The sequence below is a fragment of the Mesoplodon bidens genome (assembly GCF_964165515.1).
Source record: "Mesoplodon bidens genome assembly, chromosome: 14".
NCBI lineage: Eukaryota > Metazoa > Chordata > Mammalia > Artiodactyla > Ziphiidae > Mesoplodon > Mesoplodon bidens.
This window is the reverse complement of record NC_138170.1, coordinates 38,184,598-38,202,254: the sequence shown is the minus strand read 5'-3', so window position 1 is coordinate 38,202,254 and position 17,657 is coordinate 38,184,598. Positions and strand designations below refer to the sequence as shown.

The 17,657-nt window shown below is 37.0% G+C and overlaps 1 protein-coding gene across 7 annotated transcripts in view; it reads right to left on the bottom strand.

Annotated features, from left to right (window-relative positions):
• Nucleotides 1-17,657, bottom strand: part of PUS10 (pseudouridine synthase 10) — a 71,348-nt gene that overhangs the window by 10,304 nt on the left and 43,387 nt on the right. For all 7 annotated transcript variants that reach the window (XM_081254736.1, XM_081254735.1, XM_081254734.1 and 4 more), the window contains 10 exons: nucleotides 15,666-15,777; nucleotides 13,403-13,464; nucleotides 13,060-13,105; nucleotides 10,948-11,012; nucleotides 9,346-9,431; nucleotides 8,245-8,370; nucleotides 3,178-3,234; nucleotides 2,226-2,302; nucleotides 2,077-2,132; nucleotides 916-1,033 (listed from right to left, as the gene is read on the bottom strand). In XM_081254736.1, the coding sequence (XP_081110862.1) occupies nucleotides 916-1,033; nucleotides 2,077-2,132; nucleotides 2,226-2,302; nucleotides 3,178-3,234; nucleotides 8,245-8,370; nucleotides 9,346-9,431; nucleotides 10,948-11,012; nucleotides 13,060-13,105; nucleotides 13,403-13,464; nucleotides 15,666-15,777 (805 nt within the window). The remainder of the gene's footprint in view (nucleotides 1-915; nucleotides 1,034-2,076; nucleotides 2,133-2,225; nucleotides 2,303-3,177; nucleotides 3,235-8,244; nucleotides 8,371-9,345; nucleotides 9,432-10,947; nucleotides 11,013-13,059; nucleotides 13,106-13,402; nucleotides 13,465-15,665; nucleotides 15,778-17,657) is intronic.

The following is a 17,657-nucleotide window of genomic DNA, read 5'->3' as shown; positions in this document are numbered from 1 at the left end:
GTGTTTAAATCACAATGTATCATCCTCTATATATCCTTATAGCTTGTTTTTTTCCCCTTAGCATTCATCAGGAACATTTTCCTTTGTCAATGAATATTCATCTACCATATACTTTCTAACAGCTGGCTAGTAATAGTCCATCATACAGATAAGCCATAAGATTAAACCAGTCCCCTCTAGATTATTACAAAATATTGCCCATTTAAACAATGTTGTGATAACGATTTACATCTTTGTGCCCATTTATGCTCATTCCTTGCATGTGAAAGTAAGTTATCTTTACAGGAAGCGGTGGGGGCAGGTGGGAAGAAACATGCAAACGAACATGTAGACGCTCTACAGCAGCATGCTCATGTGAAGGAAAATCTAGCATGTGCCAGAACATTTGTGCTCTACATGTATCACCCTGATGTATTTATTTACAACATGTTTTATTTATGCACTTAATCTGAGCATCAGTTCTATTAGATAAGTTCTATTTTCTATTTCCTTTTTGCAAATGGCCAAATATAATAATAGCATTGCTGAGTGTTTTCTATGTGCCAGATTCTATTCTAAGAGCTTTATATGACTAAACCCGTTTAATTCTTCTAATTAATTTTACAGATGAAGAAACTGAAGCATAAAGAGGCTAAGCAACTTGTCCAAAGTCACACAACTAAGAAATGCAGAACCAGGATTTGCACCCAGACAACCTGTCCTTGGAGTCAGACTCTTAATCACTAGCAACACTGCTTCTCACACAGGTTAGATGAATTGCCCAGTCATTTAACTAGTAAATGGCAAAGGCAGGATTTAGAACCAGGTCTCACAGTCCCCAAAGCCTATGCGCTATGACTTGTTGATAATAAACGAGAAGACAAAGGACTCTTTTATAGGCAGTAGAACAATAAAAGAATTAGAGCACTGAACTACCTTTATGTCATCTAGGAATTCAATGTCCTTCCTCTGTATTGCTTTATTTGTCCATATTAAGGCACTATAGGTCTTGGTCTTTTCTTCTTCACCTTCTTTCATATGACCTATTGCCTCCCTAAACAAAAACAATAAAAGAAAGTTTGTCTGAATATATAAAATACAGACAAGACTTGCCCCAAACTTCCCTTTCTTTAAAAATAGATTTATTGAGATATAATTTACATACAATTCCCCTGTGTAACTGAACGATTCAGTGATTTTTAGTACGTTTACAGAGTTGTGCAGCTACTACCACAATCTAACTTTAGAATACTTTCATCACCCCAGAAGAGAAACTCCACACCTATTTGCAATCACTTCTCATTCCTCATTTCCCCCAGCCCTTGGCAACCACTTGTTGACTTTCTGTCTCTATAGATTTTCCTACTCTGAACATTTCATATATTAAAATGTGAATATTGTAAAATATACAATAAGTGGTATTTGATGTCTGGCTTCTTTCACTTTATAATGTTTTCAAGGTTCATCCATGTTGTAGCATGTATCTGTACTTCATCCCTTTTCATTACTAAATGATATTACACTGTATGGATATACCACATTCACATTTTGTTCATCCATAGACATCTGGGTTGTTTCTACATTTTTGCTATTATGAGTAATGCTACTATAAACATTCATGCAGAAGTCTCTGTGTGGATGCACATTTCCATTTCTCGTGGGTATATATTTAGAAGTGGAACCGCTGGGCTATATGGTTACTCTATATTTAACTTTTTGAGAAACTGCCAAACTGTTTTGCCAAGTGGCACCAGTTATAATCCCACAGCAATGTATGAGGGATCCAGTTTCTCCATATCCTTGCCAACACTTGTTATTTTCTGTCTTTTTGTGAAGTGGGATCTCACTGTGGTTTTGATTTGCATTTCTCTAATGACTAATGATGTTGAGCATCTTTTCATGTATTCACTGGTTATTTCATGTATCCTTTTTTGGAGAAATGTTCACTTAATCATCTCTCCATTTTTAATTGAGTTATTTCCTTATTATTGAGTTGTAGGAGTTCTTTATATATTCTGGATACAAATCCCTTATCAGATAAATGATCTACAACCAAAACCCCCCTCTTGAAAACAAATCCAGTGAGCCTACCCTTACCTTGTGACAAGCTGCAAGTCACGGACTTGGATTTTGTTAGATGAGTTATTAATTTTCTGTAGTAGTAGAGAAAGAAAAACAATTAGCAACTCTAGTTCAGTTACAGAGTTGCAGAAACATGACAATTTCCATGTCATGAAGTGGTTTACCTGCTGAAGTTCCTTAATTTCTTGTGAAGTGAAATGTACTCTATGAGGATTCACCAGCTCAATTGCAAAGGGCCTTCCTGGCAGCACACACCCCGTCATGAAACAGAAACGTGTTGATGGAGTTAAAACATTTGGGCTAATGCAAGAGGGTTAGGAGGTGTGAAAAAACGAGTTGAGCTCTAGAGGACTGAAAGTTTAGTGACATGACTACATCTGGGGGAGAGAAGAATGTGTGAAAAGAATCATGGGGCTTTTTGGGGGCTGCTAAACCCCAGGACAGGCAATATGTAAAAATGACTGCTTTCCCAAAAGTCCACGAACAAGCCTGTGTTAATTACAAAATCAAATCCAAACAGCCACTAATTGACTTGGTTACACTAACATAATGTTGTCACATGCAGCAATGCCCAGGTATACCAAATTGAAATACATTCTCCTAGCCTAGTGAAATGAAAAGCTGAGATTCCATGAGAAGAAGGGACTATAAATCTCGAATACCTCAGGATTACTCTCATCATCCTTCTTGTAATGCAACAATGTAAAATGAGAGAAATGAAGGCTAAGAGAGCAGAAGCACTTTTTAAATGAAGACATTTTGCAATTTAAATGAGGTGCATTTTGAAAATTGTACTGGTACTGAAATGTTATTAAAAGGAACAATTAATTATCAATTTTTGGAAAAAATCAGGCACCTCTTTGTTAATGCACATAGAAGTCCCTTATAACCTACAGGTATTCAATAAAGATGGCCTCTGAAGAAATGATCCCTGTTAAAACATAGTCATATAATTTACAAGGGTAGCTCCATAATCCACAAGGCTTCCTCACATGGAGAAGCTCTGGGCTCTGCCAACTTTGATTCTGACTAAGTGACTACAAAAAAAAGCTGCTGTCTGAAAAGGGTGATAATCTGAAAGTTAGTTCCAGTCAAGTGATATTGTCACAATCTTACCATTTCCTAGTGTTCTCACATCTACATCTTCTCTCCCAGAGGATGAAAAATTAAAGCCTTTGGAAAGCAGAAAAAGAAAAGAAAAAAAAATCAGAGACATAACAGTGCTAAGACTTTCATTCCCATCCTTTGGTAGAAACCCAATTTGTCTTAAACAATCTACAGGAGAATCCCAAGGAATAGTCATCATCACACCTCTAATCCCAATCTCTACTAAAAATAGCAATGATAATAATAAATACCATTTATTGAGCACTTATTACATACCAGGTACTGAGCTAAAATTCTGCATACATTATTTCATTCAATCCTTATTATAACCTTATGAGGTAGGTATTAAATAAAAGAACACCAAGCTTCTGAAACGTTAAGTACTTTTCCCAAGGTAACATGATTCAATGGCAGAGCTAGATGTTTCTGATGTCAAAGCCAGACCTTACTTATCATCCCAGTCCACCATCCCATGGGAAAGCCAAAGGCAGAGCACTGTTGGGAGGGAGGCCCCACTACCACCCTGGCTACAAACTTCTGGTGAAAAATCTGTTTCCTCTTTTCCTTAAAACAAAAGAAAACAAAATAAAAACATTATTTGAGAATTAAACTTTATGAAAAGAAGAGGAGGGGAAAAAAAAGGTTTGATTCTAAAAGGAAATTCATTATGTAAGCAAACCTAAGCTGGAACCACAATATAACTAGTATACATTTTAAGATAGATGGATCATCAGACTAAAAGCTGCAAATATTGGAATGGGAAGGTGGTCAACACAGTGTGGGTGGGCAGGGGAAGTGGTTCCATGACAACTTTCTTAGATACAGAAATAACTGATGATTTCACCACAGCAAAGATTACCATGAGCAGGCATTATTCTAAGTACTTCATATATGTTAACACTATGAGGTAGATACTATCATTATCCCCATTTTATTTATAAGGAAGGTGAGACAGAGACAGCATAAGTAACGTGCCTAAGATCACATCACTGGTAATTGGTAGGGTCAGGATTTGAACCAGCCTGGCAGTCTGGCTCCAGAGTCTCTTAATCACTGTCTACACTGCACCACCACAAAGACAGCTGGAAGAGCTCAGACTCGTGCCAACTGGGACAAACAAGACCAATCAGTCCTCTTGTACCAGGGATTGGGAAAGACTAGGATGTTTTGGAAACCCTGGTCAATCCATAGTTCAGCCACTTCGGAGAGCACAAGATGAGGAAGGACAAGATTGCTGGGAAGGACAGACAGGAAGGGGAGAAGGGAAGGAGGGTCTGTACCATTTTGACAGACATTTTTCTCCCGGGAAAGGTTCAATATGCAAAGGTCCCATGTAGATTTTAGAAAAAGGAAGGCTAAAAGGCTTGAAAAGTGCTATAAAAACTACACTGAAGATTAGCTCTCCTTTCTAGGATGTTTAGCTGTGAAGAAAGTAAGATTTCACCCTTCCTTCACCTTTAAGACATCCCTTTAGCAAGTCAAGGCCAACACTTGTTGGAAACATGGGCTCCAAGCTGTTGTCTGTCACTCACTGCCAAGGTGAAGTGGGCTCTTCTCTGCCCCACATGGCCCAAAACTGTGGGTCTCCCAGAGAGGACCAACCCAGGACTGGTTAGGTAAGGCCTAGGTATCTAAGGTCGGCCTAGAATTCAAGCTGCTCAGAGGTCTGGGTAACTTGTGCAGTGTTAACACCTGGGGACTAGCCAAGCGGGCAGCCATGAGGGGCACAATGTCAGGCTCTTCTCCAGGTGGAGAATCTACACCAGGCAGGTAGTAGGATTCTGCGGACCATTAAGTCCCAAAGAACCCTCCATTCCCTGTCTATACTCCATTGTCAAGCAGCTAATAAACCTATAGCAGGGCTTCCCTGGTGGCGCAGTGGTTGAGAGTCCGCCTGCCGATGCAGGGAACGTGGGTTCGTGCCCCGGTCCGGGAAGATCCCACATGCCGTGGAGCGGCTGGGCCCGTAAGCCATGGCCACTGAGCCTGCGCGTCCGGAGCCTGTGCTCTGCAACAGGAGAGGCCACAGCAGTGAGAGGCCCGCGTACTGCAAAAAAAAAACCCAAAAAAAAACCTACAGCAACATCAGCAGCTTCTAGTCAGAGTCAACAGACTCAAGAGTAGCGCTAACTAGGGATGGATAGCTACATGGAGAGTTCAAAATGGCATCTGGGAAGCTGAAAGATACTCCCTGGGGTGGGGGTGGGGGGCTGTAGTTTGTCTTATACCTGCCCACCTCCATCTCTAATCCAGGCATAATACTGGGGAACCAGGGCCCTACAGTGACTAAGCCATAATCTGTGACTGATAGGGGTGGAGGGAATGAACAGGACACAAAGAGGTAGATCTACTAGTGACCACTCAATCAGACCAGAAATCTCAAATTCATAAATTAGCCCATAAAACTTCCCACAAATTCCAGCCCATCAACAAGAAAAAAGTACAGAAAACTAGGCTCTTGAGAAGTCCAAAGAAACATTAAATCCAGATTAAGGGAGAAGGGGTATTTATTATATCTTTTAGAAAAATGTTGCAAATTTGGATCCTACATTGAGAAATACTTCAGGGGGCAAACTTTAAAAAATAATTTGCAATTATGAATAATAAATGACAAAAAAAGGAAAAGGAGTCACTGCCTTAAGTATGAGGAAACATATGCTTAAAATTTAGTTGATTTTTCTAAACTCACATTACGCCTTGCCTTATCCCCCTAATCCTGTGAGTTCTACAGACTTCTGCTCAATGGAACAGATATTTCAAACATACAAACAAACAAACAACAAGGACAAAACCAAGGGCAAGAATGATCAGGAACTGTAAGGGGTTCGATAGTCTGTAGTAGCTCTCATACCTGGGGGCAGATAGACAATGGGACTGAAGGATGGGCGGAGGCCAGATGATGATGGTCTCAGAATATCAAGTTATATAGTTTGGACTTTACCCTGTAGCTAGTCACTGACCAGTTTTCAGCAGGGAACTGACATGACAAATATTTATTCCATAAGTGAAGTAATAAATGTATTAGGAAAACATTTCTTAGACATATTGATTTTGAGAGTGTGTCAAAGTTTTACTTATTAACTAGAGAATGGCAAGTAGAGAATATGATGTGTCAGTCTGAAGTGGCTGACAAACAAGTTTGTATCTCCCGCGCAGGGGAAGGAGTACTAGTTACTTCTGCTTTATAGAAGTAGCTAGGCTGCTTCATGCAATACTGGTTTATTTTCATAGAGCTGTAAAGCACAGAGGTACAACAGTCAGAACCATTTTCCCAGAGCTGTCAGATGTGAATCACAGAAGTAACGAGTAATGTATCTGAGAAGCACAAGTTTAGCAAATCGATGCTATTAATCAGGCATTTCGAACAACAAGGTTTTATTTCATGACAAGGAGCCAGTTAGCACAGAGACCCAGAGGTCTGCTTTTTCTCAAGCGGCTCTTAATAAATTTCCTCAGCACACAATTACAGATGCTAAACACACAGTTTGCTTTATTTTCAGTTTGGGGAAATTTTTATTCCCTCCTCAAATGGAAAATGACAACAAATCACCTTCATGAAAGCTTGCAAGGGGGAAACAGATAGCTATTTCAGAGCCCCTCAACAGCCCTCTTGGTAATGGAGGCTTCCTTGGGACCCAAATAATCAGAACTAAATCTTGAATCTTCTTACAGAAAGGGAATAAGGTAGCCCCCCAAAAAGAGTTTGAAGGATACTTTTCATGCTAACGCTTTATTTTCACTTCTTCGTAACTTGGATAAGTCTTATGAGATAACCAGTGTGTAAATATTAAATTAAGTAGGTAAAAGCTCGTGGCAATAGCCCTCTACAGCTAAGATTTTGAAAAATATTAGGTTGCTAGGTTAGTTTCTTCTCCATTCAGTAAACAATTCTTAAAGGCCCTTTTTAAAAAGGCCCACCTACCTGATAGGCAACAAATTATAAGAGGGATATGGTTTTTGAAGTGTTTCTCTTTCCTCTTAACAAGCAGAGAGCTGGAAGGGATAGTGACGTCTCATTTTGGTCACCTGCTCGCCATTCCTAAAGCAGGCTTGTCTTAAGGTTTGTCAGAGAAAAAGATGGATGTCTCGGTCTATCTGGTCCTTCAAGAAGGGTGTTCTCGGACTTTCCTGGTGGAGCAGTGGTTAAGACTCCATGCTCCCAATGCAGGGCCTCGGGTTCAATACCTGGTCAGGGAATTAGATCCCACATGCGTGCCGCAACTAAGAGTTCACGTGCCACAACTAAGGAGACTGCCTGACACGACTGAGGAGCCCATATGCCGCAACTAAGAGCCGCCATAACCAAATAAATAAATAAATTTAAAAAAAAATGTGTTCTAATTATGCTAGGAGACCCACTCCAAAGAGTATGATATAATTATTCATTGTCTACAGTTTCTCCTGATGTACAACATGGTTTCTTGTGATTGAAATCTTAGTCCCTTTCCTCTAGTCTAATCCTAGGTGAAATCACAAGGTTTTTTACTCCTTTGACCTGATAGCCCTATTGAGCAAAGAAAGCATATGCCTGACAGGATCTGACTCACCCCACAAACCTGGGCTCATTAATACTTAGGAAATTAAAACAACACAACTACTATTAAGTCTTTGTAAAATGGTAGCTAGTGTGATCTATTTTCTCTAGGCCTGAACTTTATTCTAGGACACTTTAGCCATTAAGATGGAAGCTGGGCATTTGCCAGTGATTATTCTTGAACAAGCACTGGATGTGGAAGCTGTATTTTAATTACCTCATATTCCCAAAAAGAGGCAGAGGCTCAAGGTGTCCCAAGGTCAGAGCTTAAGTGCATTCATTTAAAGTAGTTTCAATTGTTTTGAATTTGCCCAGGAAAAAGCGTAATCTTGAGAGAGGAGAGAAATCCTAGGGCACCCTGGCTCAAATCCAGCCCAGGGCAGAGGAGCTCAGGACACGGCGGTCCCTGTTCACAGGAAGCTGCCAGCCAAGGGGCCCAGACTTGGTGGTGGTTTACAAAATATAGAAATCTTTCTTGCCACCTCCAAGAAGTCTATTCATGAATGACAATGTAACTAAAATATGAATATTATAACACTTACTCTCTGCTTTGAACACTGTCAAAAGATGGTCTGAAATTAATTCTTCCACTGAAGAGTCCAGCTTCCTTTCTCCATCAATTATCCAAGGAGTTTGTGGTAGATTCCTGGAGTATTTATTATATCTCCCTGCCAAAGAAATATAAAGGTTACCTGGATGGAATGGTGTGCTTAACACAATAGGATAAAAAGGAAAGCAACAGCTATTTATTGAGTGCCAGTATCCTAGGTGCTATGATATAAAACAAGGCTTAGCCTTCAACTAACTTACAATCTAATTTGGAGAGTCAACACATACACATAATTAAATGAAAAAATTTAAGGTAGCAATAGAAGAGATGGCTAAAGACACGGTATGAATCATCAAATGAGTTCTAAAGGAATGCTCAATATACTTATTAATTTTTTTGGCTGACTGAACAAGTTACAATATTATGGAACACACTATGAATCACTTAAAAAAAGAGCAACTACTGTTTTTATGCCTGGTTAATAATACTCTCAGTGTAATAGTCATTGGTGATCATGTATTCCAAAGAATTCAAACACAGGAAATTTTGAAGTTTTTGTAGGCAAAAAAAAACAAAAAAACAAAAAAACCCCTAACAGAATATGACTCACTGTTTATGAAAAAAGCTACGCCAAGGCAGGTAGCTTCTATTACCCCAGGGCAGGGTATTATAGTCAAGACTAAAGAACAACTTCATTTCAGCTATTACTATGAAACAGCTGTAGCTTTCAAAACAAAAACTTTTTTTCAGGATTGATTTCATGTTATAAAACATACTCTCCCTTCTCCTGACCAGTTTCAGGTCTGTACATGTACCCATATTTTTACCTGGCCATCTCTGATGAAAACTATTAAAACCTGGGAAGTATCATTTCCCTTCAACATGGCATTTTAAATAACAAATCTCCTGAGTGACCCTTAAGAATGCCTACAGAACCTACAATAAACTTGGTTATCAGCTCTAGTTCTCAAAAGAGTTAACTAATCAGAAATTAATAACAACAGTAAGAAGGAAACAGAGGAGGAGTTAGTTGAGTTTTTCAGAAAGGAGAGAAAATTGACAATGTAAGTATATCCTGGACTAAATATTTTACCAGCCACAAAAACAGCACCATGAGCACATTCAATTTCAACAACACTGCATACAGCCTTTGGTGAGTTTGGAGGACAAGGAAACTGCCTGCAAAACAAAATAAATTTTACAGCTACTATTTTCCAGACATGATATTGAACCACATAACTAAGATGAATCAGCACTGTCTGAGTTACACAGAGCCTGAGTCTCTCAAGGACTAAGCCTCTCCCTAATTTTAAGTTTTGGAACCATAAGGGTCTCTTAGGCCTCTGGAGTACCACTTTTAATACATGAGAGTGGCACTAAGTAAATAAGGGCTCGCTAATAACATTCATGCTCAGGAGGCCTCATGTTCCCAAATGACAGTTTCCAAAATCAACCTGGAGATTTGGGGAAAAAAAATCCATCTATATGTAGTGGAAACCTCTCCAGGTTCATTTTACTATCCATGAACACTTGCTGCTGGCTGACAAGGTCCTCAGTCATTTGGGTAAAGCTGGTGTGCAGTCAGAGACTGGCCCCATGAGCATGTCCCACCTGTGGGGAGGGTACTCCAACATTTTTCTCTCTTTTTCCTCTTCATTTCAACTATGACCTTGGGAATCAGACCACAGAGCCAGAAAAAGTGGAATATGGCAGACTCTATCCTTTAGCTAAGAAACTTCAATCCAGCTGAGGACAGACCAGAAAGAGCAATGTATGGCTTTATTCTCTGTCCACCATCTGAGAAATTCCAGAGCCATGGAATGGAATCTACCTGTAAATGACTAGATGTGCACTTAATCCAAAATGCTTGTCTTAAAGTTTTCATTCCGTTTCCCAAGATGTCTTAACAAAGAAAGCACTTAGAAACCCAGGAACTATTGCTTGTAGAGAGTAACTGTCTTTACTTCCTAAAGTTTAATAGGGAATTCCCTGGCACTCCAGTGGTTAGGACTCTGTGCTTCAACTGCAAGGGGCACAGGTTCAATCCCTGTTCGGGGAACTAAGATCCCACAAGCCATGAAGCATGGCCAAAAAAAAATATTTTTTTTTAATAAAAATATTTCCATTCTGAGACTAATGTTTAGTCAGTAAAATATATGAAACATTCCTCATAACTTCTTCTGGAAGTGTAACTATGATAATATTTTATTAAATAAAATGAACACACTGAGAATTAAATCTAAGATTTACTGTAGTTCAGTATATTTTAACAAGAAAGGAAACTCAGGGGCCCTTTTCTCCCTCTTCTGAAGACGTACAATAACAGGAAATCCAGGATAAGGGATGTAATGGGGCCAGTCGTAGGCTAGAGAATCAGGAAACCTGGCTCTACGTCCACTCTCTACTGCCCAGTTGAAATCTTAGGCAAGTCAACTCCCTCTTTGGACCTCAATATCCTCCTCTAAAAGATAAAGAAGTTGGACATGATTCATAAATTCAAATATTAATTTGACATTTACGAACACCACTACATGCCAGATACTGAGCCAGGGATTGGGGATATAATAAAGATTAAGACACAATCCTGTTCCCTAAAATATATCCAGTCTTGTTTTTGAGATAATCCAGATTATTTCTAACATTCCCTTTATTCTAAAATTCCACGATTATTTCTTGTTTCTATAATTCTACTTACTTGCGGAAATCCTCTTCTTTAATCTTATTCAAGGCTTTCATAACTGCCATTCTAGTGAATACTGACTATATAGGGTAAAATGAAAAGAAAAGACATTTATCACCTATATAAGTGACTCATCATTCAACTCATCAGAGTTGAAACAAAGAACACGGTTGGAGAAATTATATCATTTTAAACCATACTTAAAAGGTAGAAATATTTAATAACTTCAAGAAAATAAATGAAGCACAAGTGTTCATACTGTCAGTTCTGTGATTGGTAGACCCTATAACCCTTCTCTTCAATCTAGTCTATGTCTCTAATACCAGGTGGATCTAGCAGAATGTCTTCTTCACTGCACTCTCCCATTCCCCTCAAAATGTGGTATTCCTCAAATACAAAAATGATGACATTGCAGGAAATGTGCTTTGAATATTTTTTCCTAGACCTCAAAAGAAGTTTAGGCTGACCCATCTATCTTTTCTTCCCTACATCCCTTCAGGGGCCACGGTATATAGTTTAGGAGTTGGCTGCCAGGGTAAGGGGTAAAACAGAGCCAACCAGCCTGACTTGGCATCTAGCAATTCAATATCACTCACCAACCTCTGAGAAAGTAAATGAATCCACTATACTGAATAAAAGGGCATCTACAAATGTCCCACTCTGGGTTTTTTAAAATAAGAAAAGCCAAACCTCGTGGTAGATATACTAGAACTAATTAGTGCATATATTTGTGGTCACTGTGATAAATCACAATTATTTCTTCTGTTATGAGAAATTATACTTGACTGAAAAGAAGAATAATGTAGGTATCTAAACAGTTTATCATCAAAGAAATGATTTTCTAAACCATATTCTGGGGAACCCTAAGGTGTCGTAGGGTTAGAATTAAAAATTAAGTACCTGTTTGTTAAGATATGAAATCTTAGGCCTGAAAGAATCTCAAAAGGTCATTCAAATTATTCCCAGCCATAAGGCAGGAAAACTACATTTAAGACTATACAACACCTACTGGCCAAATGGCGTGGTGTCCATGATCATTTGACAAAAACTTCCTTACTCTATTATTTGATGCTGGTACTTATATACTTCCTCAAAGATAACAAAAAATAAAACTAGATCTTTAATATAAATATGGCTTACAGCTCATTTGGGCAGAGCTTCCCAATTGGTATGGTAAAGCACACCACTGGGCTACAGTTGTGCCCAGATCCCTCTAGTTCACAAGGGCTGAGGGGCAGGGCCTGGAACAATGAGAACCCCCAGGCCTATTACTTACAACTTAGAGCAACTTCATCTGTTAACCTCAGGGTGCTGGCCAAACATGGCAATGTTCTAGGTATACCATGATGTGAGAAAAGGAGGCAAGCAGTGTTTTAGGCTTCCTGCATTTCTGATTATTTCCACACAGGGCATTTGGCAAATGTTACAAACTCCCCAACCCTCCCTTCCCACCCCAGGCAAGAGGAAAGACCAAAAGATGTATCTTTGGCAATAAATAACAACCACAACAGCAAAATTGATGTCGGTAAAACTAGGAATGCCTGAGTCTACACAAAACCAGCTAAGTAACTGGGGTGTGAAAGCTTGCCAATATCGTGCCATGCTATTCTATCCTGGCATAATAGAAACTAAAAGTACATGCTAACTAATTTTTCTCATTAACATGAAGACCAGCTCACATCAGACAGTAAAGGAGAGTTTAAATAAAATACCTTTTGGCAAATGTAGCCTGAAATAGGCTCTATTAATTCAGGACTGTTCTAAATAAAATAATTTACTTTGGATTATATTTTCAAAATACCGATTTCTAGAAAATAAATATTAGACAAAAGTTTGGAATGGTGATGATACTGAACAGGTATTTTCCCAGATGACATAATCTTGGGGAAACAATCCAGACACTGACACAAGCATGAGAACATTTGTGTGTTACGACTTCCCAGCCAAAGGCAAAGGTGTTGAGAATTGAAAAAATGGAAATAAATGTAGCAAATGGAAATATTTAAAGACTGATTCTTAGTATAATAGATTGCCAACATTTCTAATGCATATCCTTTTTGTTGTTAATTTGAATATTCAGCTCAGACAAAACTCACTAAAGAGTAAGAAGCAGGAATCCTTCCTTACCTGTTTGTTTTTGGCTGGCTTGAAACAATCTGGGCATATCGCACGTCTAAGTAAAATTCAAGGTAATATAAAAGATTAATGAGTTTATTTTGGGGAGGATAAAATTCAAATATATTTTATACAACATGGCTGCTAAATTCAGGATATCAGAAGCAGACAAAATGAATCCCTATATGAGCTGCATTGGTTTGCCTAGACCCTTATGTCAGACAGCTCACAACCTACTAAGACATGACAAGTTCTAACAGGCTCATTAGAAAGAAGAGCAATACTATTTTCATGAAAATCAAAAAAATATTAACAATGTTGCACAATTGGCATTGTTGTTTACATTGTAACTTACAGGAAGTGGCAATCCTCAACTGTTTCTGGGTGAGCAAAGACCACACTCACTTCAAACAAGCTCTAAAAATTATAAAGACAGTTTAAAGATGAGCAAAAGGAAACTAACATCTAACAACTTATGAATGGAAACAGAAATTAACTCTCAAAGATTGGCTCAGAAAAAGAGTGACAAGGAAAACTGGAAATACTACTGTTTTCAAATCAGCTTGTTCACAGGGCAGCTGTAAAGGAAATCGTCTTTTTTTTTTTTTTTAACTTCTAAAACTCAATCATCAGTGATCCTACAAAAAACAACTTTAAAACAAAATTTAAAACAAATTTGTATGATTTTTTGTACATGTATACATTTTTGTACAAGTATATTTTTTCTACATGTATATATTTTGTATAAGGTTATACAAAATTCCACACTGAGAAAAATATATAAATGTACAATTAGGTATGAAGATGAATGAGAATTCAGGGAATTGGAAAGGGATAACTGAAAGAAATGAAGAATTACTCCTCTCAGTACTATGATTAGAATTATTAGCAAAGCAAATAGCACTTTATGCACATGCTTAAAAACTCTGTATGAGGCTTGTTTTAAGTGCTCAAACTTCTTAATGGATTTGACTTTTAAAAGCAAGATTTTAATTTTTTGTTTTATTAAAAAAGTGATCATAATAAATTATAAAATAATCAAACAGGATGGGTTTTCAATCCCATTCCACTGAGGTAGAACCAGTAACAGTTTGGCATGTTTCCTTCTAGCCATTTTTATGAATATAAACATAAATGTATATACTTCTTTGTATATTAAACAGACTTGGAAAATTGCTTAATTCAATTAATATTGCATCATGAACATCTTTTCCACTCTAGGGACTGTTGGACGTTTAAGTTTTAGTTACGTTTTTCTGTTTTTAAAAAATGCCACAATGAACATCCTTGTACACAAAAAAGCACAAGTTCATACTCTATATACATTTACCTCCATGGAGATTATACAAAATTCCACACTGAGAAAAATATATAAATATCATACCATATAACAATTTTTCCTTTTTTATTGAGTTCTATATTTACTGATTGCATCGGATCGTCAGCAGGCTTATTAGCGACTCTATAATCACAATAGTGAATAGCTAAATTTTTGCTCTAGTCTAATCTACAAAATAAAATTAAAATTACAACACATTCCTTTTACTCAAGAAAACTTCATTCATCCTGAATCCATTAGAACATTACCGCATCTTTTGTTTTCTATTTTCTGTTCTCACTGATTCACCGTGTAAAATTATCTGTGCTTCAAACTGAAATTTGAGGTTAAAATATTTTGCATCAATGACTTCTCTAATTTCCAAAGTACTTTCATCACCTCATTTCCTCTTCATACTATCTGTGAAGTGGTTTTATTCTCTATTCTCTTAGTATTCGGTTTAAAGGACAGAGCTTACTCTTACTAACAGAGGGAAACAGAGCTATATAACTCAGAACAAGGAAAAATTTTTAATTACTTAGCTTTGAAAGATGGTTTTGTGACTTTACTTGAATAGGGGTGTGTCTGATATTCAGGGAATTTCCTTCATGCAAAATGATGAAGCAATGGGGCCATACTATTAAAGTCTAATTTAAGAGGAGCTGGGAATATGTCCTGTTTCCATGTCTGGAAACCTATTGAACTCTTCCCTAAAATTCAATCCATTTCAAAGGCTGAGGCAAGGTCTGCCTTGGAATAGGGGAGATGGTAAGTGTTCTGGTTTCAAAGGCAGTCTGCTTAAAATTAAACAGAGGGACCTGAGATACGAACAAGGTGGGATAGGTTGAGCCCATGCTCACTGTAGTTGAATAGGGTCTGTCTGCCTATTTGAAAACAAAATTAGCCGCAGATAACCAAAATTAAATAGTCTAGAGTTGACTCCATACTTGTTCATAGTTATTTATGTTTAGCTTTGTATCAGTAAATCTGTCTATCTAATTAAACTATAAATATACTAAAGGCAAAGATTCACTTCTAACCTTTTAAGGTCAATTAGGATACACTGTACCTGTTATAAGTGTCTTGGATCACAAAGAAATCTTTAAAAAAAAAAAAAAGAAAGAAAGAAAAGCTTTAACCTCAATTTAAGACTGTTAGAAATTAACAGTTTAAAAGTTTAAAAATCCTTCATTGGATTATTGAAAGAGAAGATTCTTTTGGATAACCAAAACTCTGCCATATAATGAAGTAAAACTAGTAAAACCACAGAATAAAATTAACAATGCTGATGACCCAATACCTTTCCATCAATGGGAACACCCAGTTCCTCTGAAAACAGGGGGTGAGTTATCCATTTGTAGGCTTCTTTTAGTTGAACTGTATCATTTCTTTCCAGCGACAGACTCTGCTTTCTGAATAACATAAAAATTAATTCACTGACATGAAAAGCTTCATTTTTATGAAAGCAAGAATTTATGTGATTATTAAAAAGTATGTATTGAGTGCCTACTATGTCCCAGGCACTATTCTACACATTAGATAGAAAGCAGAGACGAAAGCAGACAAAAATTCCTCAGTTCATGGACCTATATTCTAGTAGAATCAAGAAACTGCTTTTTTTTTAATGGCATATAAGACAGTTTTTGAAGCTTCAAAGACAAAAGCATACAAATGAGGTTTTTCTGAGATACAATTGCCAGATTCCAGGATTTATACATCAGAAGATGGAAAGGTGGAATAGAGAGGATTATTTATTGCTTAGAAACTACAAACTGTGTATTACAATAATCTCAGACCAAAAATGTTTGTATCTACTCTCTTCCTGATAATGGAGGCTTACTTTGGGGAAATTGATGTAAAAGCTGTACTTCTCTTTACTGGTGAAGAACAAGTATTAAATCCTAAAGTATCAGTGTTCTAGAATGCTTATCAATTTAACAACATATAAATATCTCAATAAATATTTTACATTCCCCCCAAATCTACTCATGAGCCAATAAATAGGTTTGGGGAAGTCCCAATTATGAGTTCTAGCTTTTAGTTTGTAACCTAAAATGAGATAGAAAGGAACTGAAGTAAAAGGAAAGAAAAACATGGTATGGTAATATTTAAACAGTCCTACTCTGCAATATCACTATTAAACAGGCTGTATCATTCAAATAATTAAAACTTCAAATCAGTCTTATAGCTATTTACAGGACTGCTTTTAACAAAAGAGGTGTTTAGGCCAACTTGTGAATCATTTCTTTCAATGTCCTATTTTCACTATTAGAAAGGACAATATAGTCAATATCCATTGCAATTTAATTCCTCAAGACCAAAAGACACTACGAACTACAGGTAGAAAACAAAAAATAATTTAGCTAATGGCTAAACTTAATTGATCTAAATACACACACACACACATACACACACACACACATAAAGACCACTGTTCCTCTAAAAATGCAAATTAAGAAATAGTTGATCTACCCATTCTTATCCAGCTGAGAATAACTGGTTAAACAGAATGCTTTCATATGCTTTGGGATTGTGGTTTAACAATGAAATACTCTGATAAGCCCTACATCTGACAAAAAAATTAAGTTACTTCTTTACACTTAAGAAATTATTCAAACACTGAGCGTTTTAGCTTCATAAACCGTTCCTAGTTCTCTGACTATCAGAAACATTTTAGAAATTTTCAGACTATCTTGATATTATATCAACAGTTTAACTAATGATATTTGCATAAAATAGCATTGCAGTTGAAAGTAAATAATTAAGGGATGACCATATATTTTAAAGAACAAAAAGGTGAAACAGAAAACACAGGAATGGAAAACCCTTTAAAAATTGTTTAGACTCTAGAGAATACAAAGGATTGTAGCCAAAGCCAATCCTAAAAATGGATTAAAACATTACTCATTATATATTTAAGAAAACGGATACTTTAAGTCCCTCATGTCTTTGAAAAACATTTAAAGCACGTTAATCCAGTTTAAAAACTTCAACTACAGGTATTTTTTCCTTCCAGATTAAAGAGCTATAAGAAAGGGTTAAGAGACATTTTGGAAACCTTAACCTCACATTTAAGGCAAAAATACAATACTTAAAAATCCAAATTTTCAATCCTGCAAGTTGAATGTGGCTAATAGCTTTTCTAATATAATTTAGGGTGAATGTTTTCACAAAGGTCCTTAGCTTATGGCTGATGGTCCTTTAGAGGAATCAGTAGTCATTAAGGTAAATTCAGTACCAATTTAATACTTAGTAACTGCATTTCCCTCTTTCCTCTGTTAGATAACTAATG